Below are 25,679 nucleotides of genomic sequence, written 5' to 3' on the forward strand. Positions count from 1 at the left end.
GCTCATTTTAGAGCGACGAGGTGTTGGAGCTTGGATCTAGCGATCTTGATGTTGTGATTGGCTGAATCCGGCGAGATCTTGACCTGTCTGGGCGAGAAATGGTATTGATCTTTATCTGATGTTTAATTTATCTTCATTAAACGTAGGTTTTTTGTCGATTTGAGGGGAATTTCTAAAAATGGAGCATTTTGGTGTTACATTGGGCTAAAGTTTAGATCTTTTGTCTGTTGGTTGTAGGCAACCCCCGTTAGTATTGAAGTAGGGTCTCATGTCTGGGTTGAAGACCCGGACGTTGCTTGGATCGATGGGGAGGTGTCAGAGGTCAACGGCGACGAGGTTAAAGTCAGCTGTACCTCGGGGAAAACGGTCAGTTTCGACCTTTCAGGAGTCAAATTATATTAGGATCAACGGGTTCTGTATTGTTTGTGGTTTTGTGATTGCAGATTACGGCGAAAATAGCCAATGTCTATGCCAAGGATGCCGAAGCATCCCCATGTGGTGTTGATGACATGACGAAGCTGGCGTATTTGCATGAGCCAGGAGTTTTACAGAATTTAAAATCTAGATATGATATGAATGAAATATATGTGAGTAGAAATTTGAAGAGTAAAATTGGTTAGCATGCATTTCTTTTGTAGTTTTGTCAAGGTTTTTGATGAGTTTAATTGTTTCTCCAGACATATACTGGAAATATATTGATTGCGGTGAACCCTTTCCAAAGGTTGCCTCATCTTTATGATACCCACATGATGCAACAGTACAAAGGGGCAGAATTTGGCGAGCTCAGTCCCCATCCTTTTGCTATTGCAGATTATGCATATAGGTGTTTTCCTTTAAATCCAATAGCCATGATTCAATCTTCTTAAATCTCCTTTTTTGGTTCATTAAATTTTATCCTTGTTGTAGACTTATGATGAATGAGGGAGTAAGCCAATCGATTCTAGTTAGTGGAGAAAGTGGTGCAGGTAAAACAGAAAGCACGAAAATGCTTATGAGATATCTAGCTCACATGGGTGGGAGATCTGCAGCTGAAGGTCGGTCTGTGGAACAACAAGTATTGGAGGTCAGTACTTGTACACATTTTCCTATCTCTGACTTGTCCTCACACATATTTAAATTGAGGCAAATCGATACCTATTTTACAGTCAAATCCTGTCCTTGAAGCATTTGGTAATGCAAAGACGGTCAGAAACAACAACTCAAGGTGGGGATTTTGTCAAAATTATCATTTATGCAAATCACATTACATGTTTCTGTTATTGGGTTAATGCTAATCATGAAATTGAACTATATTATGTGATCAGTCGCTTTGGAAAGTTTGTCGAGCTTCAGTTTGATCAGAGAGGGAGGATCTCAGGAGCTGCCATTAGAACTTACCTGCTTGAAAGATCTCGTGTCTGCCAAGTATCTGATCCTGAGAGAAACTACCACTGTTTTTATATGCTTTGTGCTGCTCCTCCAGAGGTACTTGGTTCTCAAAGAACTCAGCATATTTCTCATCCTCCTCTATTTGATTCTGTGCTACCAAGTTGTTATATGCGTCTTTAACTCTATGACCCGATTCCATTTGGCGGTCAGTTCTTAATCATTATGCAGAAAGCAAACCAAGCAAAGGAAATTTTGAAGAGTTGATGGAACAGAGTGCTTTTACACTAACATGCACATAGAGACCAAATATTTGTGCTTCTCCTCATTTTTCTTCAAATCTGCTTTCAATTATTAAGTTCCATGAATATTAGAGTTGGTCATGATGTTATATCTGGTTCATGATGCAAGAAAATAACATGACATTTAAGTCGACTTTTTCCCTTTGAATTTATAATTGCATCTCTCAAGCACCTGCCACATGCTCATCTAGTGAAAATGGGAAACAACCAATTCCTGTCAGGCTATATATATGACAGACTCCTGAAGTTGTTGACTCTCCTGAAGTTGTTGACTTTCATTCATAATAAGGCGCTCAAGAAAAGGTGGTAAAAGATTAATGCTTTATCCTATTCATCAGTTTGAACATCAATTCCCTAAACAAATTCAGTTGCTAATGAGTTGATGTGATTCTATCAACAATCTATACAACTGTCACTTCTGGAATAGTCAGTTCTACAATCATCCCACCTCCAAGGAGACACAAGAACTCTTTTAAAGGCCATGCCAGAACCTCACATGAAACATAATGAAGGCATGCAAATCATATACATATCCATAAGCAAAATTTTGTCACCTGCAAAATCATTGTCTGCAATCACAAAACTCGTGTAACAAAAACCTCAAAGTTTCAACTCAAGTCCTCCGGCTATTTGAACCAGTCTATCTCTCGGAAAGAATATCAACTAATGAACCAATTATGAGCAGATTTGAGTCAGATACAACAAATTGGCTGCCAGAATAAGAGAGATGGCATGTTACTTTTTTTTTTCTTTCTGTTCTCATAATTTCCCCATCATTAAAATTTTGTTTTGTTTTGTTGGTATTCTATGTTTTTTGCTTCTTCCAATTTTCCATAATGAATTTTTTTATTGAAATATTATTATGTTTAAACATCTTCCTTTTTTTTCTGATTTTCTGCATGCTATTCACAATGTTCTTATGCCAGGATGTTAAAAGATTTAAACTTGGAAACCCTAGAATGTTCCATTACCTGAATCAATCAAACTGCTTTGAGCTTGATGGTCTGGATGATTCCAAGGAATATCTTGAAACTAGAAGAGCCATGGACATTGTTGGAATCAGTTCTGATGAACAGGCATGTCTCTTTTCGTGGTTCTATTGGGGAATAAAGACCCTTTGCACTTTACTTCTGACCTATTGAGCCCTTACCTCTTTGTTCTAAATTCTCTTCTTTTGTGTTTTTTCAGGATGCTATTTTTCGGGTTGTGGCCGGTATTCTTCATTTAGGCAATATTGAATTTTCTGAGGGAAAGGAAACAGATTCATCAACACCGAAGGACGAAAAATCCTATTTTCATCTGCGAACAGCAGCTGAACTTTTTATGTCAGATTCATCAACACCGAAGGACGAAAAATCCTATTTTCATCTGCGAACAGCAGCTGAACTTTTTATGTAACTACTTTTTCTTCAAAAGACAGTATTTTTGTGATGCCACTGTGGATTTGATGGTATCTTAAACATGCTCTCTGCAGGTGCGATGAAAAGGCCCTCGAAGATTCTTTATGTAAGCGTATAATTGTCACTCGCGATGAGAACATTACAAAATGTCTTGATCCAGAGGCTGCAGCTCTCAGTAGAGATGCCTTGGCAAAAATTGTTTACTCACGGTTATTTGATTGGTAAGGCACAATAAAGTTGTTGGTTTAGCTTCTTGAAGAATTTTGTGCATTATGCATCTTGTATTGACATAATCACTATGTATTGTTCTGTTGCCTGACTATTTTTTTCTGGTTGCAGGCTCGTGAATAAGATAAATAATTCAATAGGGCAAGATCCTGATTCAAAGGTTTTGATTGGGGTGTTGGATATTTATGGTTTTGAAAGTTTCAAGATGAACAGGTGCTTTACCAGTATGCTTTTGGGTTTGTCACTGAGGTTGTCAAAAGTTTGGGTGGGATTTGGACAATGCAAGCTTAACCATTACATGATAAGTTAGTTTTTAAAAGTGTTTTCTTAGTAAAAGTTTCACTTTATCTGAGACTTGGCCTCTGTGCCATTCTCTTGTAGCTTCGTCTACACAAGAACCCGTTTAGAAATTTGTTCTCTCCTAAGTCAACCCATTCTTTTCTTAAACTTATACTTTAGAGTTGTTATGAATTGATGTGATAGTTATTGCTCTTGCTGACCACGTTCTTTTCTTAAACTTATACTTTAGAGTTGTTATGAATTGATGTGATAGTTATTGCTCTTGCTGACCACTATGATGATATTTTTAGAGTTGTTATGAATTGATGTGATAGTTATTGCTCTTGCTGACCACTATGATGATATTATCTGACTACCTACTAGTTGAACCTGTTTTTGTAATTTTTCACAGTCGATTTTTATTACTGTATGTTTTTCTTCCAGCTTTGAACAATTCTGCATCAATTTGACAAATGAAAAGCTGCAGCAACATTTTAATCAGGTCTGAAAGATTCTCCAGAAATTTGTATTGAGACTTATTTTTCAATTGCTGGTATAGAAATTTTAAATATTTTATTATCACCCAATGCTTTGGGTCTAAACACATTGGTTGTTCTTTGTAACAGCATGTTTTCAAGATGGAACAGGAAGAATATACAAAAGAAGAAATCAATTGGAGTTACATTGAATTCATTGACAATCAGGATATTCTTGATCTCATTGAAAAGGTTACTTTGCTCTATCTACTTGTAAAGATTAACTTTGTTAAAAGACTAAAATTGTCTCTTTCTCACACCTTCAGTAAAATTCTTCTGTATTTGATTTTCTGAGTAAAATCAACACCAAGGAAGCTAATGAACTTTTGACAATCTTATTTTTCACCTTACTTTTGGTTAAAGAATGTTAACTGCTTAGTCCCCCATGATATTTCATGATATTCATTCTCTTGAACGTTTTTGCACATCTAAGTTGCATGGGAACGGGTATGGTTACTGGTACAGGTCACTGCATTGACTTCACTTACCATCCTTGAGCGGATCCAAGTTTATTGCATTTCGTCGATGCATTAGTTTATGATTTTTTGTAGAGTTAATCAGCTTCTCTTATTTAATATCTTACTTTTTATTTACAGAAACCAGGTGGGATTATTGCTCTTCTGGATGAGGCTTGGTACAAATCAACTTTTAATTTAATTTTCTTGTTCACTTGAATATATGAGTACCCATAACATGCTGTGACACTGATTTTATTTCTTGTTACAGTGTGTTGCCTAGATCAACCCATGAAACGTTTGCTCAAAAGTTGTACCAGACATTTAAAAATCATTCACGCTTTAGCAAGCCTAAACTAGCTCGCTCTGACTTCACAATTCGTCACTATGCCGGTGATGTAAGTATTGCTTGTTTCATGTTTGATTCTGTTAAGCTGTCTTAATATACATCTTCAGGCGCAATTCTGAGCTTAGGCATTTCATGTTCACCATTTCTCATGATATTATTATTGGTACATGCTCAGTAATTTAGCTTAAAAGTTATCTTGGTTTTCAGGTCACATATCAGACAGAGCAATTTCTGGACAAGAACAAAGACTATGTTGTGGCTGAACATCAAGCTCTCTTGACAGCTTCAAAATGTAAATTTGTTTCTAGTCTATTTCCGCCTCCTTCTGAGGACTCCTCTAAGTCTTCAAAATTTTCATCAATAGGGTCAAGATTTAAGGTGAAGTCCATTAATTCATATAAAATTTCCAATTTATTTATTGCAAGGTATGACTTTCATGTGTTCCTGAATGCGACTGATTTAATTTTCCAGCAACAACTGCAATCTTTGCTTGAGACTCTGAGTGCTACTGAGCCTCACTATATTCGCTGTGTTAAACCTAATAATATTCTGAAGCCAGCAATTTTTGAGAATAGTAATGTTCTTCAGCAGCTCCGATGTGGGGTAAACTATTTGAACCTGAGGTGTTATAATTATTAAATTCCAGCTGTTGGTACATTTCATAATAAATAAACTCCTGACATAGGGAGTGATGGAGGCTATTAGAATTAGCTGTGCTGGATATCCAACCAGACGTACGTTTGATGAGTTTATAGATCGTTTCAGTATCCTTTTACCTGAAGTTTTGGATGGAAGGTGAATGATCTCAATGTCGCTAAGTATATATCTTCATGCATTTTTATGATGTTTGCTTATTTCTTTTTTTTTTCTCTCGCCATACTAGTTGCGATGAAGTCACCGCTACAAAGAAGCTGCTCGAGAAGGTGCAACTTAGTGGCTATCAGGTAATTCTAAAAATTTGACAAGTTGCGAAAGACCGTAGCAGTTTGTTTTTAGCAATACTAATTTCTGCTACTTTCTGAAACTATTTCTACCATTATCTTGAATTTATATGTAGCAATCTCTAACTGGATCATGAACCTGTAACATATAACGTGTTTCTGGCCAACCCATATTTACGTATCAACTCAATTATTGATCATATTTGCATCGCAACACTTCATACAGTGACATGGAAATGCAGAAACCTATTTTCTTAGTTCATTTGCTGGTGAAATGACAGAAGATACTTTACATGCAACGATGAAAAGCAGTATGCTTAAATTAACATGTAAGAGTTGTTTGTCATGAAATAGTGGAAAGAAATATGGACTTTGTTGGACTAAACCCTAAAAACGCAATTGAGTCATGCAGTATTTGGGGAGGGGTCAATTCAGCAAGGCCTTGGAACAAGATGGGGTGGTTAATATTTTCGGAACCCAATTCATATAAAATGGGATGGTTTGCTATAAAATGTTGACTACAGACTTATTTGACCATCTATACTTATTTGTACTGAATTGGGGACTAGATTGTGTCTTAACTGAGATCATGTCTTTGCTGGCGCTTCTTGAGGATCAATCTGTAAGAAGATCCCAAAATAAACTTAAGGAAAACAAATGTCCGACGTTTCTCTCACCTCATCTAAAAACTAGCAGACAAGGAAAGTTAATATTTTGAGGTAAATGATCAAACTCATTATTTACAACGTGACTCAAACTCCAACATGTGCCTCTGGCATCCTCCGCACACAGGTTTGGTTCAACCAAAAATTAATATTTTGCTTTAATATGTGAAAAAAAGGAAAGGAGAGAGAAAAATAGAACAAATTCATCGGTTGCAACCTTAATTTTAACACCCAGCTGATGTAAATCCATTATTATTCTTCATCGATTGGCAACATCAAGCCTAATTCAGAGTAACTGCAAAATTCTACTAGAAATTGACAGTGATGTTTGCAGTTAGGGAGTGTCAAGCACAGAAGAAATTTATACTTAAAACTAAATTTATGCTTATTGAAATATGAGATGTATATTCTAAAGCCCGGTTTCTGCTGTTGTTACTTCCCCATCTTATATCTCAAATGGAACTTTCAGATAGGAAAAACAAAGGTGTTTCTTCGGGCTGGTCAAATGGCAGAACTAGATGCTCTCAGGAGTAAAGTGTTGGGAAGATCTGCCATCAAAATTCAAAGGAAAGTTCGCTCATATTTGGCTCGGAGGAGTTTCATTTTACTCAAAAGATCAGCTACGCAGCTTCAAGCTGTATGCAGAGGTAACACACACTGGTTAACCTATTGGTTTTTTCTATCGCAATGAAATTTGATTGGCTGTAGGAATAGTTTTTCTTTTGTTTTCAGCTTGCAGGGTTACATTTGTTTTAGTTGATGAAACCATTGGTTTTTCTTATCATTGTAGGGCAAATTGCACGTCAAATTTATGAGAACATTCGTCGAGAAGCTGCTTCTTTAAGGATCCAGACATATTTCCGCATGTACCGTGAAAGGAAAGCTTATAGAGCATTATTTTTTGCATCCATAAGTATCCAAGCTGGTATACGCGGGACGGCTGCTCGTGGTGAGCTTCTGCTCAGGAGACAGACAAGAGCAGCAATTATTATTCAGGTAAAACCTTGGCAAATCTCTTGGTTGTCCATCATTCATTCTTTTTTAATGTGAAATCGGAACATCCAGTGTTCTATTTCCTAATCAAAGACTTCATCAAAAGTTTATGGACCTGATATTCTTTTTAATATTATTCTATTTATTCTATTCATTGTTTCTTCTACATAGAATGAATATAATGGATTTTTCACTTTCTGTTCATTATTTCTTTACATACAATGAAAGAGGTATAGTACCTCCATGTGTAATTAATTATTGTACACTAATCTCATTTCTCGATCCAGAGCTATACTCGTCGATTCTTGGCACAGTTGCATTACACGAGGACAAGGAAGGCTGCACTTATCATTCAATGTGCCTGGAGAGGAAAACTTGCGAGAAGAGAGCTCAGGAAGCTAAAACTGGTTAGCTGTCCCCTTCCATCATATTAGTTTTTTCTCCAATGTTCATTATCATCTATAGTCCAACAAAGCTTACAAACATATCTAGATGCATGGTTAGAGTTACAAATGTATCTAGACACATGGTTCAGTCTATGTCTCTGACTATCCATAATTTAGACCTTATTATGACAGATAAGAGCAGGGGTATCTCTTCATAGGCATTCAACTTAATTTATGAAAAAAGTAACATTTTTTTTTCAATTGTTGTGACACATTAGATTCTGAATGTTAAAGTTAAATCAGTCTTCTCTTTAATCTGATTAAAACATGCGATTAGGGGTTCTCATGATTTTGACATTCTGCAAGGTGAAACGAATTGTTTCTTAAATTAATTGATCATTTTGTGGCTAGATGCAGTAAGGAACCTAGCAGTTAGGAGCATTAAACAGGTTTTTTTTACTGTTATACATGCCTTGAATTCTATAACCTTAAACATGCTATTTTTGCGATTTAGGCTGCAAGGGAAACGGGGGCTCTCCAAGCTGCAAAGAATAAGCTGGAAAAGCAAGTCGAAGAACTCACTTGGAGGTTACAGCTGGAGAAACGCATGAGGGTATGCATATTGTCTCGAGAAGTTTTTATATAATACTTCTATTTGCTTCTATATATAAATCCCTGAACCACATTTTACCCAATTACATTTCAACCTTTGGCCGCGAATCATGTAATTTATGAGGAAAACCAGCTTTTAAATTTCAGTGTATTAAGTATGTCATGCATTCTGGTAGATATTATATTTTGAGTAGATCTATAGTTGGTAACCTGTCTTTTTTTTAATGCTGTTTAACTTAGGAGCAATTGATAAGTTTGCAGTGATTTTAAGGGAGAGGGCAGTAGGTTTCTGATTGTTTTCTATAAATTTGAATACCATGCAGCAGCTCTTTTACATATAATGTAAAGCCTAAATTGCATATTTTGCTTGAGTTCTAATCTTAGTCATGCGAACTACATGAAATCCGTGGTAATTTATCATGAAGATTATTAGTATACGATTTCACAGACCCAAGAGAAATAACGAGGCCTCATTATTCAGAGAACTATCCTTGCAACTATTTTTTTGGTGGTTCCATCCATGTCCTATGACTTATTTTGGTTGGCTTATCCTTTTGAGCAAATCATGTTTTAAATTTTTTTAAAGAACTTAGAAATATTGAATTCAGTATATCTTATAAATGTCTTTCTAGAGCTTAAAGCTGTCTGATAATAGCTTATCCAGCACTTGTCTCTATTTGACTTGAATAGCATCACTGAGTTCTGCATCTTGTATCACTGGCTGATGGGCCTTTCCTCAAAGGCTCTGGAAATTCTGTCTCATTTAGCATATTTGCTTGTGAACATACTTCTCCAGTTATCTCAAATTCTCGATATGGTAGTTGATGGCACGATTTCTGCTTTACAGGTTGACATGGAGGAAGCTAAATCACAAGAAAATGCAAAATTGCAAGTTGCGCTACGTGATATGCAACAAGAAGTTAAAGAGACGAGAACTATGCTGATAAAGGAACAAGAAGCTGCCAAAAAGGCAGCTGAGGAGGCTCGTATCATACAGGAGGTCCCAGTTCTTGATACAGCTGCTATGGATAAGCTTACTACTGAAAATAATAAACTTAAGGTGGAGCTAACATAATTTGATGCTTATCTCCATAATGTTTTTTTCTGCCTACCTTCCAGGCCCTGCAGTGGCTGAAGCCTCATGCATTGGGTTGCACTTCATTAACAGTATATTTCGTACACAATCAATTCCTCCAAAGATTTAGATGGAGGCCTTGTTCTTATTGTATTCGGAACATAATTATCCCTGCTAACCCATTTGTGCTGTATGGTTGAGTGAGCTGGATTCACTAAATTTATTTTTTTTTCATTTTACATTCTATGATGATGATCTATAGGAAATGGTGAGTTCGCTGGAAAAGAAGATTGATGATGCTGAGAAGAAGTATGAAGAAACAAGCCGAATTAGCGAGGAAAGGCTGAAAAAAGCTACTGAAGCAGAGTCAAAGATTACTCTATTGAGTGATTCGATGCAAAGGTTCTTGTAGTTCCTCGCCTTTAACTTTTCACAATTGAACCTCTTTTTCTCAGTATTGGAATTCTTCACCTTAGCTTTTCATAATTGACATTCTTTTCTCAGTTAAATTTTGAATATAAGATCAACCTTTAGAGTTTTAAGTCCTCCGTCAACAGACATTGTTGCAATCACCTGTGAAGCGCATGTCTGAACATTTATCTATTGAAACGACTCCAACAAAAGTACTTGCGGATTTTAAAATGCTGTGTGTCAATTCCTAGAGACATTCCAATCGCTTTCTTTCTTTGTGATTTATTATTTACTCCAATTAACTTTTGCAGAATTTGGACAATGGTCATTATGACGCTGAAGAGCCTAAGGCCCCAATTGTACGTGTATGACCTGCACGTTTCCCATGTTATAGTCTAACCCTTCATTTTAACTTAAGAGAATCACGTTTTTTGCAGGAACCTCAAAGTGCTCCTCCAGCCCTTAAGAATTATGCAAACTCTGATCCTAAATTAAGGAGGTCTTTCATTGAGAGACAACATGTATGTCTTAGATAGGGTGAAAATTCAAAATTTTCATGCATATTGCATCTAGCGTCTTGTGTATTAAAGTGGTAATTGTTGGCTTACAGGAGAGTGTTGATGCCCTTATCAACTGTGTTGTTCAAAATCTTGGGTTTAGTGAAGGAAAGCCGGTTGCTGCATTTACCATATACAGATGTCTTCTCCACTGGAAGTCCTTTGAGTCAGAAAAGACTAATGTGTTTGATCGGCTAATCCAAATGATTGGTTCTGCAATTGAGGTATCCTATTGTGTGCTGAGTTAGCTAATGATTTTTTTCTGGATCTACTTGTGTGGGTAGAGCTTTTTTAAACTTTATTGATTTATATCCTGATCAAGCGAGATCTTTCACTATTTGCCTTGCAATGTGAATTTGCATGCATTAGTCTATCACTTGTTAAATAATTTCAGTTATTTGTGCCATGACATTACCTGATTTTCACATAAGTGACAGGATGTTATGTTTTTCCGCCTAATAAAATTATTATGATCAGTCTCATTTTATTGTTTAATATTTTAGTCAAACTTTCTGGACTTCCAATCTGTCCTTTTGCTCTATTTCCTGGAAGTAATTATGTTTCTGACTTATATTGTTGATTTTCTGATCAGTTTCATGTCTTTATTTATTTAATATTTAGATTTCTGATGTTGTTTAGTTCAATTTGCTTGTGATTTTTCACTGTGATTCTAATGTATCTTTCTAGGGTAATTTTTCTCTTTGAAGCTTCCGTGCTAACATTTTTGAAACTGCTTTCTGTCGGACAAGATGCCACTTTATTGGTCTAGACTGACTAGTCACTGCAATTACTTTTCTTTTTAGTTAATGGTTCCATTTAAAGATGTATATTATAACTTTGTCACTGTTAGAAAAAGGATTTTGTTTGGAACAGTTTCTGGAACAGTCTGTAATCTTTGTTTCCTGAAGACTCATCTGGAATGAATCTTACTTTCATGTGCATCGATTGGATGCAATGAAAGTCATCCCTTAGTATGTGGTTTAACATCACTTACTACCACATTTATTCTACCTATGCAGAATGAGGAGAGCAATGACCATCTGGCTTACTGGATATCAAATGTGTCTACTTTGTTAGTTTTGCTGCAAAAGAGCCTAAATGCATCTGGGACAGTTCAACGCCGGAAACCTCCTCCTCCAACATCATTTTTTGGGAGGATGGCACAGGTTTTTTTCTGTCTGGTTTTTTCATCTTGATTTTCAATATGACGCCTACTACACATGCATGCTTACTGTAATTGAGCTTTATGATGGATGAAGTATTGAGTCAAATTTCCTCATTTGTATGCCCTGATTGCGTAGGGATTCCGCTCCTCTGCAAATCTTGCTTTTGATGGCCTGGATGTTGTGCGCCAAGTTGAGGCCAAATATCCTGCTCTCCTTTTCAAGCAACAACTGACTGCCTATGTTGAGAAGATGTATGGAATTATTCGTGATAACGTGAAAAAGGATATTACTTCCCTACTTTCATTATGCATCCAGGTATATTGGATTTCCAACTTCTACATGTAATTGTTCATTTATGAATAGTATGATCAAAATTAACTGTCTGCTGAAATTTATCTTTGCTTATATATGTTATAGATAATAACTCGGGGCTTTTGCTTATAAATCCAATGTTTTACTCTCATTTATCAAAAAACCTACTTCTATATGTTTCAATAAACCTAAAATACGAAGTTTGTTTACCTCTAAAACCAAGGTATAGTCTACAAAGTATATTAGCTATATACACTAGGGTATGTAGCTATACACCAAAGCATGTATCTATACACTAGTCACTAGGGTATGTATCTATACACCAATGTATGTAGCTATACACAGTGGTGGAGCTAGGATTTTTTCCTACTTCCTAGTGGTGTCCCCATATAATTTATCATGGTTATATTTGGAATCTGCACTGACAATTTTACAACCTTGTCCCTTTAGTGGTGTCCTCTAATTATAGTGGTGTCCTAAGTAGTAAATACAAGTAAAGATGAGTAAAAACATGGATAAAGTAGGTAATCCAGTGGTGTCCTGTGACACCACTGGACATATGTGGCTCCGCCACTGGCTATACACTCTATAGTATGTAGCTATACACTCCATGGCATGTAGCTATGCACCCTATATTATGTAGCTATGTAGTATATACCCTATTGTATGAAGCTATACATCTTATCGCATGAGCTATACACTTTGTATTCTATATTTTGGGTTTAAAGATAAACAAACTCTATATTTTGGATTTTTTGAAGCATATAGAACCAGGTGTGATAAATGGGAGTAAACTTTGGGTTTATAAGCAAAACCCGCTAAAAACTCAATGCATCTTGGCAATCGTTAAGTTTGCATGCTTTGTGATATAGATATGTGCGTGTAGATGGGGAAAATGGGAATGAGGTGGTAACTCATCATGTATGCACACGTGTGTATGCCAACATGTATGTATACATTTATGTATGTATCTATATGGCTTCCCATTCCCCAACCTCCTGCTCCATCCCAGCACCGAATGACTGATTTTGTCATCATTTCATTGTTATGATGTAAGCTTTTATGTGGAATAGATATGCATAAACCAAAATAAAAATGCCCACGCGCACACACACAGCATCCAAGAACAGCAAAAATTTAATTTGCTTTGGTTGCAAGGCTGCTACACTAAGGGAATCTCAAAGTAATTTTTCCTATGAGAGATGATATGAAGAGGGACACTACTGACGTCTTTTTCTTTCTATTCTACAACCCAATTTGCTTCCATAAACTTTTGTATTCTCCTCTTGAAATCAATTTTATCATCATCTCATTAATATGCTGTGGCTTGTTTCTTTAATATCCTGGATTTTATATGGACTGTTTTTGTCTTTCTGATAATGATCATCTGTTTGATCTCTGAACTTAAGGCACCAAGAACAGCAAGAGCAAGCATGCTGAGAGGATCTAATCGTTCATTTGGCAATTCAACTCAGAGCAGTCATTGGCAAAGCATAATTGAGAGCTTGAATAATCTTCTCAAAACATTGCAAGAAAATTATGTAAGCATTGTCGGTTAAATTTTGAGCAGAATGAGATCTTTTTGGATGTAATAATTTTCTTTTTGTTGTCACTTTCAGGTGCCTGAGGTTTTGATCCAGAAGATCTTTAGTCAAATTTTCTCATTCATCAATGTGCAACTCTTTAACAGGTGAATGTCCATTTTTACCTTTTTTACCTTTTCCATCTCTGAGTGATTTAATTGTCTCTGACATTCTTTTCTTCCATTGTGGCAGTTTGCTTCTACGTCGTGAATGTTGCTCTTTCAGCAACGGAGAGTACGTGAAATCTGGTTTAGCAGAACTGGAGCTTTGGTGTGCCCAAGCAAAACCAGAAGTAATAAGCTTAAACTACAATTGTCTTCTAGATAAAAAATTATAATTCAATTGCTTATAAAGTCACTTTCTGATAATATCCTGCCTTGCAGTATGCAGGATCATCTTGGGAGGAACTTAAGCATATAAGACAAGCTGTTGGCTTCTTGGTTAGTTTCGGGATTTAAATGCCCTAAGTTCGCCTAGCTGAAGCATGGCATAATTTTATATAAGCTTGTCTCTCTCTTTTGTCTTCTTTTTACTAGTATTCTCAGAGTGTCGTAAAGCAACAATGAGACTCCTGTTTGTTACGCAGGTAATCTTTCAGAAGTATAGGATTTCCTATGATGAAATAGTCAACGACCTCTGCCCAGTACTCTCTCTTCCTCTCTTCATCTTCCCTTCTTATTGATGTGTGTAGCGGCAAATAAATGCATACTGTTTCTTGTTGCAGGTATTGAGTGTCCAGCAATTATATAGAATTTGCACACAGTACTGGGATGACAAGTATAACACACAGAGTGTCTCCTCAAGCGTAAGTGCAAAATTGTATTAATGAATAATGTATTCTGTAGTATCCTGGTCTCACAAATTTCTTTTAATGTTTTTTGTTTTTTCGGAGTTGTTTGGCTTGCACTGTAATTGTTATAAACTTTCTAGTTGATACCCTTTTAGGATAACCAAATTATCTGCTAAGAATGGGGATCCAATATTTTTCATCATAAGAATTTGGTTTACAAAACATAAATTTTCAGATTTGAACCATAAACTGAGACGGACTTGTATAAAGCTTACTGTTTATCATTTAATTTACTCAGGAAAACTTTCTCGATTTGTTTCTGTATAGGGGTTGATGTTTTGATGTCATCACATTAAAACTACATTTTTGTTTGAAGTAGTCATTCCAAAATCGACTCTTGATCCTTCATTGTATCTCTCTACAGGTCCTTTCTAGCATGAGGATCTTAATGACAGAGGATTCCAACAGCGCTGCTAGTAGTGCCTTTTTGCTGGACGACAATTCCAGGTAAGTCTCATATATGTACACATAAATGAATGTAAGTGTTCCTTATGATTGATCTCTCCTCCTCTTAATGATGATGCAGCATTCCCTTTAGTGTTGATGACATATCTAGTTCTCTACAAGATAAGAATTTTTCAGATGTTAAACATCCAGAGGAGCTTCTTGAGAACCCAGCCTTCCAATTTTTACAGGACTGAGGCTTCGGTACCTCAAATATGCTTGGAGTTTTGAGCATCATGAAAGTTTACTTAATGTTGTAAATACTATTTTTCACCATGTGTTTATTTTTTTCTTCTTTTTATCCCTTGTCTTTTTACACCAGTTCTGTCGACAGAGATTTTATTTGTTGCATTCATGTTAAATTATTAGTTCAATTCATAGGGGCGGTAGTTGGGCTAGGTTTCCGTCCCAATAGTATGATTTTTTTTTACAGGGCAATATTCTTTATAGGTATGTCATAGAGTTGAGTTTGTCGGAGGGAGACAGGACAATGCTCCTCCACCTTTTGTTGTACAAACTTTAAGATTGTAAGTGTAAAGCAATTGAATTATAATTTATATCTAAAAAATGTTTCCTTATTTTGTATAATCTTTCTGGCATTGAATATTATTTTGGCTTATGAGATGGTAGCTCATACATGTTCTATATTGGTAGATAAGATAACACTGCGGAGATTTGTTCTGTGTTTCATCTATTGTATTCATCTGTAAACATGTGGAGTTTCTACTCAGAGTTCCGAATATATTATGTGATTGGGAGCAAATTTATGGTTACTGATTTTTTTTTTCCTTTCAATTTATGGCTCTTTTACTAGTGTTAGTTTGTTGACATTAACTTTTAAGTGGATATAATTTTGACCAAATTTTAATTGGATTTATTTGACCAAAGTTTAAGCGGGGTACAAACAGTTCAGACAAACTGATCAGGGGAAAAAAAGAAAAGAAAAAGAGAATCAACCAGCGCTCGTCGCTTAAATAATATCATAAGCAAGATAAGCATGATGACTTCTTAAATTTATTTCTTGAATTTATGAAGTCCAGGTTAAATATCCTGCTCCTTCGATTAGTTTGCTTCTCACCAGAAAATGAGTTCACAGGTTTGATTATGTACTGAAACCCTTCAAATTTAGTACATTAGGCAACGGAAGAGTAACAAACACAAATAACTAGAACATTAATATAGCTAAGAGGTACCGCTATGTCAAAGACTAGTACATCAGTAAAGGACCACCTTCATTAATTCACCTACACTCGTCATAAAGACGTTACAAAGAGAAATCTCATTTAAAAAGGAAATTCTCAACGTATCATAAGCATTTGATGGATCATGTTGCCTACTTGCTTTACTTAATATTGAGAAAATTCACATGAAGTTTACCGGTTAACATTCAACAGATCTAACATTTAACATCGCGAAATGAATAAATATAGATTAACATCCAACCAAATTACAGAGATTTCGTTGTCAAGCCAGTTCTCGTTCAGCTCACATCACACAAGAATCAGATAAAGTCGAGATTCTGATGCCAGATACACAACAAGGTAATGGGTAACACGACAAGAATGCACTAGTGTAAATTTTTTTTACATATTTGCCAATTTACCAGGCTCCACCATTTTTTTTTCTAATTGACTTGTTTTTCTCACCGGTTTAGGGTTTTGCCGCTTTCCCCTGGCATCATTTGAAGCCTCCAAGTCAAGATGACCACATGATAAGGATACTAACCTTCTACCCTTTTTATTATCCATTTTTACCTATACAATATTTTTGAGAAAGTATAATCTAGAAGGTACCTGAGAAAGCTATAGTGATAAATATCCGGTACATATCGCCAAAGTTTTGACTGGCCAAATTATAGAACATAATATTGCTGGCATAAAAACACTCTGTCAAGGTGCAACGTCATTCTGCGCTATTATATTTTCAGTCTCGGGCTTAAGATCTGGAAATGTCTTCAGAACCTGCAAGCACATATTTTCTGATGTTCATATATGTCTCTACAAATTGGATGATGAAAGCAGATTTTCCCCCCTTCCTTTTTGCTTAAGTCTATACCTCATACAGGTACCAAGATGCAAAGGCATCAGTGGCAGCATATTGGAGCTGTTCCCTTGACAGAGGGATGGCTTCCCAATCTCCCATTCTTATTTTTGGGGGCTTTGCCAACTGCAGATAAACGTTATGAAGTTATCACATACGATTACCTCTTCAGCATTTAGCCTGTGGGTACAGATTGGACTATGATTTCATAATGTCATATACTATGAAATTATGCATGCAAATTCTCAAATTACTACATCAATCCCGTATGTTTGCATATCGACAACATATGGACAATAACTGCCAAAAGGAATTCCTGGGATCACCTTTTGTATAATTTTATTACACACAGCAGTTGCTTATCATTAATAGAATTAGTGGAAGTAAAGCAGCATACATGAAATGTAATTTTAGTGAACCTGTGAAGGTGAATAAGCGTATAGTACAAATGGACGGTCAAGAAATAACTGAGTAATCATTTTCGTAATCTGGGTTCAATCATTCGTCATGATGGTGAGATTAAGGATAACGCCACTCATTGAATTAAATCAGGATGGATTAATTAGTGAAAGACTGTAATGTCTAAATACCTCTTTGCATGTCAGCATTTCTGTTAAAGAGCTTAAACTCCATCTCTTCGCTCCACCAAGCTTAAGATTTGCATATTCTGACAAGTCATCAAGAGGTTCCACATTAACGTTATAATCCTTCGACATCTTCATTGCATCATTGGCAATCCATACTCCGACCTTTGCACAATCAGATGCAGAGTTACAGTAAGGCAAACCACCGAGTCACACGACGGTAAGCTATTGACTGAACAAAGAAGAAGGAACGACTAATCGGATTAAATACAGATTAATACCTTAATAGATGACAAATCTTCCAACAAGCACTTCAAACTAGGAGGAATTCCAGAATGAATGATATGAATTACATAGCAGTGAGAATTGTCCATGCATATCTGCATTAATGCAGCTTTCGTTGGAGCCTCTCCTGCAAATCCCAGACATACTTTCAGCTATAAATACAAAAAATAGCAAACCTACATGTCAATGATAGTAGTCTGATCATCATCATCAAATTGTGCCCTTTTGAAATAAAATTGTAAAACGTTAACATGTCAAGACAATTTTATCAACACACACGCAGAAAAAAGGGGCACAACGCTGCCCTTCCTATAATACATAGGATAACAGCGGTAATATAATGAGATCATTTCAAGATGTTATACAACCGATCGAAATAATAATTTTTCTTTTCAACCTTGAGAAACCCACCTTGTCTGAATGTAGGTCTCCATTCGATATCAAATCCGACGGAGATCCGGCCCTCATTCCGTTTCCTCGCTTTAATTTTGTCGAAAAGCTCCACGGCGGCTTGCTCAGCTTCAACGAACGTCCTACAGTATACGATTCGTCCGCCAAAATTCATTCGTTGGCGTTTCATTTTTAAATTAGCTGCAACCAGAATAACAATGAACGGTTCAAACAATAAACAATACGCGTAGGTGCTAAAAGAAAGCTAACAAATAAACGAAAATGCTAAACCCTAGATCACCTACTTAACTTTCGGGAGCCTCTGAACGTTCAATGCTACTAATTTCGGGAACAAAAACCTATCTTTTTTTTTTACAGCGAACACACTCACATCGACAAGGAGAAGGAGAGGGAGCCCAGCTCCGTTGGCAGGAACCGACGGTCGAGACTGCCGACGAGGCGGAGGATTTGGCCCAGCTGGGCAAACGCCGGCCCTTGGATCGCCGCTGATCAGAAGCGCCTTCGTTGACATCGAGATCGAGATTGGGCGATGAGTTCTTGCGCTTGGAATTGGCGTAGGACTCTTCGATGGATCTGAGCTCCTCTTCGGCTTTACGATCCCAATCGAGCAATGGAAACGATGAGGGTCCTCCTTCTTCGTTCTCCCCAGTCTCGGATTCCATGGTTTCTCTCTGTAGAAGAAATGTGAGTTTTGTGCCCTAATTTTGCAAATGGTGAGCGGGAAAAGAAAGCAAATGAAAAATTACTAGGATTTGGGTAGAGATACGGAAAAGTTTCAACAGGGGATTTTTCTTGTAGATATTTTTAGAACAAATTTTCACTGTAGCCTGGTTTTAAATTTTTATTATCAAAATCGACTGTGTATCGTTTTATTTACTGAAATAGACCGGTTTTCTCGTCACGCCAGCGTCGTGGCGAGAAAGCTGGTCGATTAATTTTTAATCGTCTTCGTAAACAGTCGGGGTTGGCAACCCCGACTGTTTAGTTCAGCGCCCGCTAACAGCTTCACTAAATGGTCGGGGTTGGGAACCCCGACCATTTCGTAATAGGACTATTACGAATTGGTCGGGGTTCCCAACCCCGACCATTTAACAGAGCCCAGCCAACGCTGAGTTAGCCAGGGACGAAATGGTCGGGGTTGGGAACCCCGACCATTTCGAAGCTCATTTTTAATTGGTCGGGGCCCCAACCCCGACCATTAAGCAGAGGGCAAGGGCGAGGCCGAAAGTAGTCGGGTTTGGGAAACCCGACTACTTATTCTGGGTCCCCACCACCGTATAAAAGCCACCGCAACCCCCTTTCCCCGATCCCATCTCATTTCTCCGCCTCCCTCTTCTCTCTTCCGTCTGTTCTCCCAAAACCGACTGTGTAGATCTTAATTTTGAGCTCGTTTCTTCGGCGGAACTTCAAATCAAAAGTTATCTTAAATGTTTTTAGGTAATTTCTTATCTTAAACGTTTTTAGGTAATTTCTTCTACTCTTCTCCTCTTTTAACATGTAGAAATGTAGGATTTTTTTCTTAAAAATAATTTGCTAGGGTTTTCATTCATAAATGAATTTCGTGGGCTAGATTTATCTGTGAAATTCGTTTGTATGATGATTATTATCGATGTAATTAACTTTTAGGGCATATAATGTTCAATTGTTCAATTTTAGGGTTTAGGATTTACAATTTGGGAATTAGGGTTTTTGGTTGAAATTATATAAGATTATTTGCATATTAATTTAATTTTTTTATATTTAAATGATATAATTTTCTTTTGAATAGGTTGAACAATATGATGTTTATTGTTTGTTCTTATGGTGGGCAAATTAATTATGGGATGAATAATATGCCAATGTACGTCGGAGGGGTAACGACGCCATTAATGATCTCGGAATCATATAGTTACTACGACTTGGTTATGGAATTACACCGAGTTACGGAAATTGACCCACGAGAATACCGACTGAAAATTATATGCAATTGGCCCATAGCTATTGATAGAACATCCGCAGTGGAGATCTCGAACGATTATCATATGAGTATTATGTTTAAATTGGGCAAGTCGCAACAAACGGTAGAATTGTTTATTGAAAAGTTACCACATAATCCGTGCCAAATATTCAAACCTCCAGGAGAATTCTCACGCATGTTAGATATGAGAGTTAATTCCGATGGGTTTCTTTCTTCTTCGAATGAAATGGAGCGGGCTCAATTCGGTGGAACGTCAAATGTCATGAATAACGAAGTCTCTTATGGAAATATGGGGAGGTTAAGTGGGGCAACAATTGAAGAGGATGAAATAAGCAATGACTCGGGAGGTGAAGAACAATATAGTGCACCAGTTGATAGCATGCAATTTGTTACCCAAGATGTCGAAGATAATCCGGAATGGCCTGATGAGGCTTACGTTAATAATGACTACGTTGAGTATGAAGAACCACCCCCCGACGAGTTTGAAGATGATGAGTGGATTCGTTCTTCCACAGTAAAAGATATGTGCATCGGTGAAAGTTCAACTCGTAGAGGAGATGATGACGCCCCCTTTAAAGTTGGTGATTTATTCGAGACTAAAGACCAATTGGTTGATGCTATTCGTGAATACTCTTTCGAAAAGAATTTCAAGTTCAAGCAAGTTAAAAGCAATCGCACAAGTTATGATGCAATATGTTTTATGAACACACAAAGAACAGGTCTGACCGAGGGAAATGAAGCTGATTACTCATGTCCTTGGAAGTTATATGCATTTGCAGGAAAGAAACACAATTTTCAATTTAGGATCAGTGAATACTGCGGTGTTCACACATGTGTCAATCCAATATTAGAGCAAGATCACAGTGGTGCATCTGCCTCTTACATAGCGCGGTTGATTATGCCAAAATTAAGGAAGAAGCTTGATCTAACGCCCGATAATATAATTGAGAAAGTGCTTGATACCAAGTTCATTAAAATCTCGTATATTAAAGCATGGAATGCAAGGAGAATTACGATGATAAAAATATTTGGTGATTGGGACAAGTCTTACGCGACACTACCTCAATATCTTGATGCGATCAAAAGAAGTAATCCTGGATCTGAATACAAACTCATAACCAAAGAGATCGATCCGAGAGTTCATCAATTCACCTCTGTTTTTTGGGTATTTGGGCCTTCGATTGAGGGGTTTAAATTTTGTTGGCCTATTCTTAGCATTGATGGCACACACTTATACGATAAATACAAGGGTGTACTGCTTGTTGCTACAGGAGTTGATGCAGATGGTGGCTTATTTCCTTTGGCCTTCGCCGTTGTGGAGGTCGAGAACAGTGAAAATTGGGAGTGGTTTTTTTCTTGCATTCAATTATATATTTTTAATGTGTTGCCTCCTAGAAAAATTACTTTCATATCTGATAGGATGAAAGGTATTCCAAAAGCATTGTGGAGGAGATTTGGCTCTCATCACCATCATCGCTATTGCTTACGACACATTAGAGCTAACTTTAAAAAGAGCTTTAGTCAGATTCATTTACAAAACCTTCTGTGGCAAGCGGGTTGTACGTCGGAAACATATGTGTATGATAGGATACGGGATCAAATCAAGACAACATCTCAAGCTGCACATGATTGGATTGAGAGAAGTCTGGGCAGTGATTACGTCGACCGGTGGGCACTCAGTAAAGATGGAGGGAATCGGTTCTGCATGATGACAACCAATTGTTCTGAAAGCTTCAACGGGGTACTTAAGGGGGCTCGGGCAATGCCCATACAGGCGTTGGTTGCGAGGACATTTTATAGGCTCAATTACTATTTTGTCAAGCGGCGAGAGGATGGAGCAATGTGGGCCTCGTTCTTGACACCAAAAAATGAGGCGATTTTAGAAGCTCGAGTTAAGCAAGCGAGAGGTACGAAGATTGTTAGATTTGCTGTAGATGAATGGGAGGTTACAGACAAACATGGTCACAATTACACCGTCAATTTGGGAGGTGCACATTGCACATGCACCTGTAACATACCAGAATTGCAAAAATTGCCTTGTCCACATGTCATAGCGGTTACGTCCAAGCAATCGGGGGGTGCAAATATTTCGTATTACACATACGCTTCTGAGTGGTATCAATCAAGCAACTATAGAGAGGCATATAAGCAGTGTTTCCACCCCGTACATGATAGTCGTTATTGGCCACACTATAACGGGCCGCATGTGGTGCCTCCAAGCTATAAGAGACAAGCCGGACGCCCACGATCAGTACGCTTAAAAGGTACTATGGATGAAGGCCGGGAAGGAGCTCCGAAAAAAAATAGATGTGGATATTGCAGACAAGCCGGGCATAGAAGATCTCATTGCCCGACCAATCCAAATAGATAGCAATTAATGGGTACAATTTTATACATTTGTAAATCAATGCTTATAGTAAAATCAATGCTTATAGTCAAACAATGCTTATAAATCAATGCTTATAGTAAAATCAATTTTTTTCTAACTCAATTATAGATCAATTAATGTATCATCGTTATATGTGCAGATATTTCAGTTATGGAGGCGGGTCCATTGACACGTGATGTTCTTTATGACCAAGAGCGCCACCGATCCGCGAAGATAGACGCTGGGGAGGTAAAGTGCAATTTTATTATTTTCAATTATATATAAATTTCAATGTAGTTGATTGTTACTGAACATTTGCACTGTTTACTACATGCAGGCCCCGAGTATTACTGTTGTCGATCATACCCGTGCACACTCTAGCTGGGAGTTGACGGATCCACAGATACAATATTATGTGCGTCAAGCCGGCTTTTTTGAGTGTTCACAAATTAAATGGGTAAGACTTGATTGGGCACTTTTGACGGCATTGGTTGAACGATGGAGGCCCTTGACAAATACTTTCCATCTACGCCAAGGAGAGGCGACGATTACCTTACAGGATGTTGGGGTTATACTTGGCCTCAGAGTAGATGGTGATGCAGTGACGGGCAACGATGACTTCCACTATGGCACTAAGTGTGAAGAATTGTTGGGTCACACTCCTACAATGAAGGGGGGAAAGATCAAACTCGAATGGTTAAGGAATAACTTTATGAATGTACCGATCGATGCGACTGATGAGATCATTAAGCGCTATGCCCGTGCATATATTTTACATATGATCGGTACTATTCTGTTTCCGGATTCCACTAAGGATTCCGTGCACGTGAGATGGTTACCGCTTCTTGGGGACCTAGAAGAGTGTGGAGAGTTATCTTGGGGGAGTGCAGTGTTAGCTTACTTGTATAGAGAGATGACGAAAATAGCACTCGTACAAAACAAAGAATTGAAGGGCTGCCTCACTTTGAAAATAGCACTCGTACAAAATAAAGAATTGAAGGGCTGCCTCACTTTGCTGCAGATATGGTCATGGGAGCGATTGCATATGGGAACACCTGATTTGAGGGAGGCCCGCGCTCTCGATGGGCATATTCCGTTAGGCTGCAGGTATTATTAAGATGCATGTAATTTTAGTGCTTTATTTCAATATATACTAACCCGTTGGATATAAAATAGATGGAATGTGTCCAGATCTTGGCAAACCTCTCCAAAGGGGCATGAAAACTTTTACAGAAATGAGCTTGATCAGATGGAGGATGAACAGGTATAAAAATTATAATATCTAAATATATTCAATTATGCGACCAATTGTTACTGATATCTAAATATATTCATTCAATATCTCATAATATCTTCTTTATAGGTCAAATGGATGCCCTACGAGCTAGTGTTGGAGTCACTACCGGATATTTGCCGAGAAGGTGAGGATGTATGGCGTGCTCGCGTCCCCCTTATATGCTTTGAGATTGTCGAAATGCACTTGCCTGACCGTGTGCTTCGACAATTTGGACTACGGCAACATATTCCAGCGCCTGTGGAGAGAATAGAGAGAGATCCAAGAAAAGGTGCACATCGTGCTAATTGGCAAATAATTCGCCAAAATTACATCCATAGGTGGGTTTTAAGGGAGGAACAGGTAGTGATGGAGAGGGCTGATGCACCTGACCTAGGTGTGTACCTACGGTGGTATTGGGGGATTACTCGCCGGTGGATATTTCAGGAAAACAAAGCCCCGAAGGAGTACATACCAAGAGGCCCAGTCGAGAGAGAGTTGGTAAGTGTATAAGAAAAATATACAATTATTTTCTGAGTTTTATTTTCTCACCATCCACTTGATAATAATTTTCTTTCGGTTTTTATTTTATAGGTACAAGAGCTCGAAGAGCTTTCCGGAATGGCACATGACGCATTGCGCACGACTACCGAGCAGGAGCCGAGGAACATGTTCCTTCGAATGATAAAAAAGATACGGTCGGCTCTTCAGAGGACGCGTCACGCACGCCGTGATGGACGGGAGGAGCGACCAATTGAGTTCGGGCGGCGACGTCGACGAGGACACACGGGGGCGGGATCAAGCTATGCGCATGATGAAGCTGGCGGCTCACAGCAGACTCAGGCCGAATGTTCACAGGAGGTTCGAGACGACGCGGATAACATGCACTCCCAACTTCACACACAACCGGACGAGGAACTTATCCGAGCTCACGTCGAAGGTGATCGAGGAAGGGGGAGAGGAAGAAGAGGGAGAGGGAGAGGGAGAGGGAGAGGAAGAGGGAGGGGAAAGGGCATTGTTGAAATTTGTTAAGTTTCGATGCACTTGATAGGATGTTTGCGTTTGAGTTGCAATTTGGACTTGATATGTTGTTTGTGTTGCGATGGATTTGATATAATGTTAAGTTTGCGAATATGAATTGTACGTATTATATTTGTGTTTGTGATTGTATTGTGAATTGATAACAGGAGTATGATTGCATTTTAGCATGTGTTATTTGTGATTACATTTTGTACTACAGGAAGTATGAGTTTTCCAAGTAAATGTGGGCTGGAATGGGGTCTGCAAAATGGTCGGGGTTGGGAACCCCGACCATTTAGCAGAGCCCATTTGAGGGAGGCCCGCGCTCTCGATGGGCATATTCCGTTAGGCTGCAGGTATTATTAAGATGCATGTAATTTTAGTGCTTTATTTCAATATATACTAACCCGTTGTATATAAAATAGATGGAATGTGTCCAGATCTTGGCAAACCTCTCCAAAGGGGCATGAAAACTTTTACAGAAATGAGCTTGATCAGATGGAGGATGAACAGGTATAAAAATTATAATATCTAAATATATTCAATTATGCGACCAATTGTTACCGATATCTAAATATATTCATTCAATATCTCATAATATCTTCTTTATAGGTCAAATGGATGCCCTACGAGCTAGTGTTGGAGTCACTACCGGATATTTGCCGAGAAGGTGAGGATGTATGGCGTGCTCGCGTCCCCCTTATATGCTTTGAGATTGTCGAAATGCACTTGCCTGACCGTGTGCTTCGACAATTTGGACTACGGCAACATATTCCAGCGCCTGTGGAGAGAATAGAGAGAGATCCAAGAAAAGGTGCACATCGTGCTAATT

At 37.8% G+C, this 25,679-nt stretch overlaps 4 protein-coding genes across 4 annotated transcripts; 3 read left to right on the forward strand and 1 right to left on the reverse strand.

The window, feature by feature from the left end:
- LOC109836478 (myosin-6-like) lies at positions 1–15,466 on the forward strand. The gene is given in 39 exon segments (XM_020404380.1): positions 1–101; positions 238–366; positions 444–587; positions 678–823; positions 907–1,063; positions 1,146–1,204; positions 1,305–1,464; positions 2,594–2,743; positions 2,856–2,992; positions 3,142–3,288; positions 3,407–3,508; positions 4,019–4,076; positions 4,201–4,302; positions 4,707–4,744; positions 4,837–4,963; positions 5,122–5,292; positions 5,386–5,517; positions 5,600–5,709; positions 5,798–5,858; positions 6,990–7,167; positions 7,311–7,516; positions 7,801–7,920; positions 8,414–8,512; positions 9,359–9,571; positions 9,849–10,040; positions 10,123–10,209; positions 10,309–10,356; positions 10,435–10,518; positions 10,608–10,778; positions 11,574–11,720; positions 11,856–12,035; positions 13,442–13,573; positions 13,652–13,722; positions 13,808–13,907; positions 13,999–14,055; positions 14,202–14,258; positions 14,340–14,420; positions 14,830–14,912; positions 14,992–15,466. Coding segments are annotated over 39 exon segments (4,554 nt in total). The 5' UTR covers positions 1–98; the 3' UTR covers positions 15,107–15,466.
- LOC109836479 (Werner Syndrome-like exonuclease) lies at positions 16,307–18,980 on the reverse strand. The gene is made up of 6 exons (XM_020404381.1): positions 18,600–18,980; positions 18,230–18,409; positions 17,815–17,945; positions 17,540–17,698; positions 16,965–17,075; positions 16,307–16,870 (listed from the first exon to the last, which is right to left on the reverse strand). The coding sequence occupies exons 1-6, from the start codon at positions 18,889–18,891 to the stop codon at positions 16,799–16,801; spliced, it is 945 nt and encodes a 314-aa protein (XP_020259970.1). The 5' UTR covers positions 18,892–18,980; the 3' UTR covers positions 16,307–16,798.
- Positions 20,413–22,557, forward strand: LOC109838126. The gene is made up of 2 exons (XM_020406594.1): positions 20,413–21,533; positions 21,606–22,557. Exons 1-2 carry the CDS (start codon positions 20,413–20,415, stop codon positions 22,555–22,557), a joined length of 2,073 nt encoding a protein of 690 aa, XP_020262183.1.
- On the forward strand, positions 23,529–24,994 carry LOC109836480 (serine/threonine-protein phosphatase 7 long form homolog). Its single transcript, XM_020404383.1, has 4 exons — positions 23,529–23,661; positions 23,731–23,818; positions 23,918–24,328; positions 24,422–24,994. The coding sequence occupies exons 1-4, from the start codon at positions 23,600–23,602 to the stop codon at positions 24,857–24,859; spliced, it is 999 nt and encodes a 332-aa protein (XP_020259972.1). The 5' UTR covers positions 23,529–23,599; the 3' UTR covers positions 24,860–24,994.

This window comes from Asparagus officinalis, chromosome 4 (genome assembly GCF_001876935.1).
Source record: "Asparagus officinalis chromosome 4, Aspof.V1, whole genome shotgun sequence".
NCBI classification, from domain to species: domain Eukaryota; kingdom Viridiplantae; phylum Streptophyta; class Magnoliopsida; order Asparagales; family Asparagaceae; genus Asparagus; species Asparagus officinalis.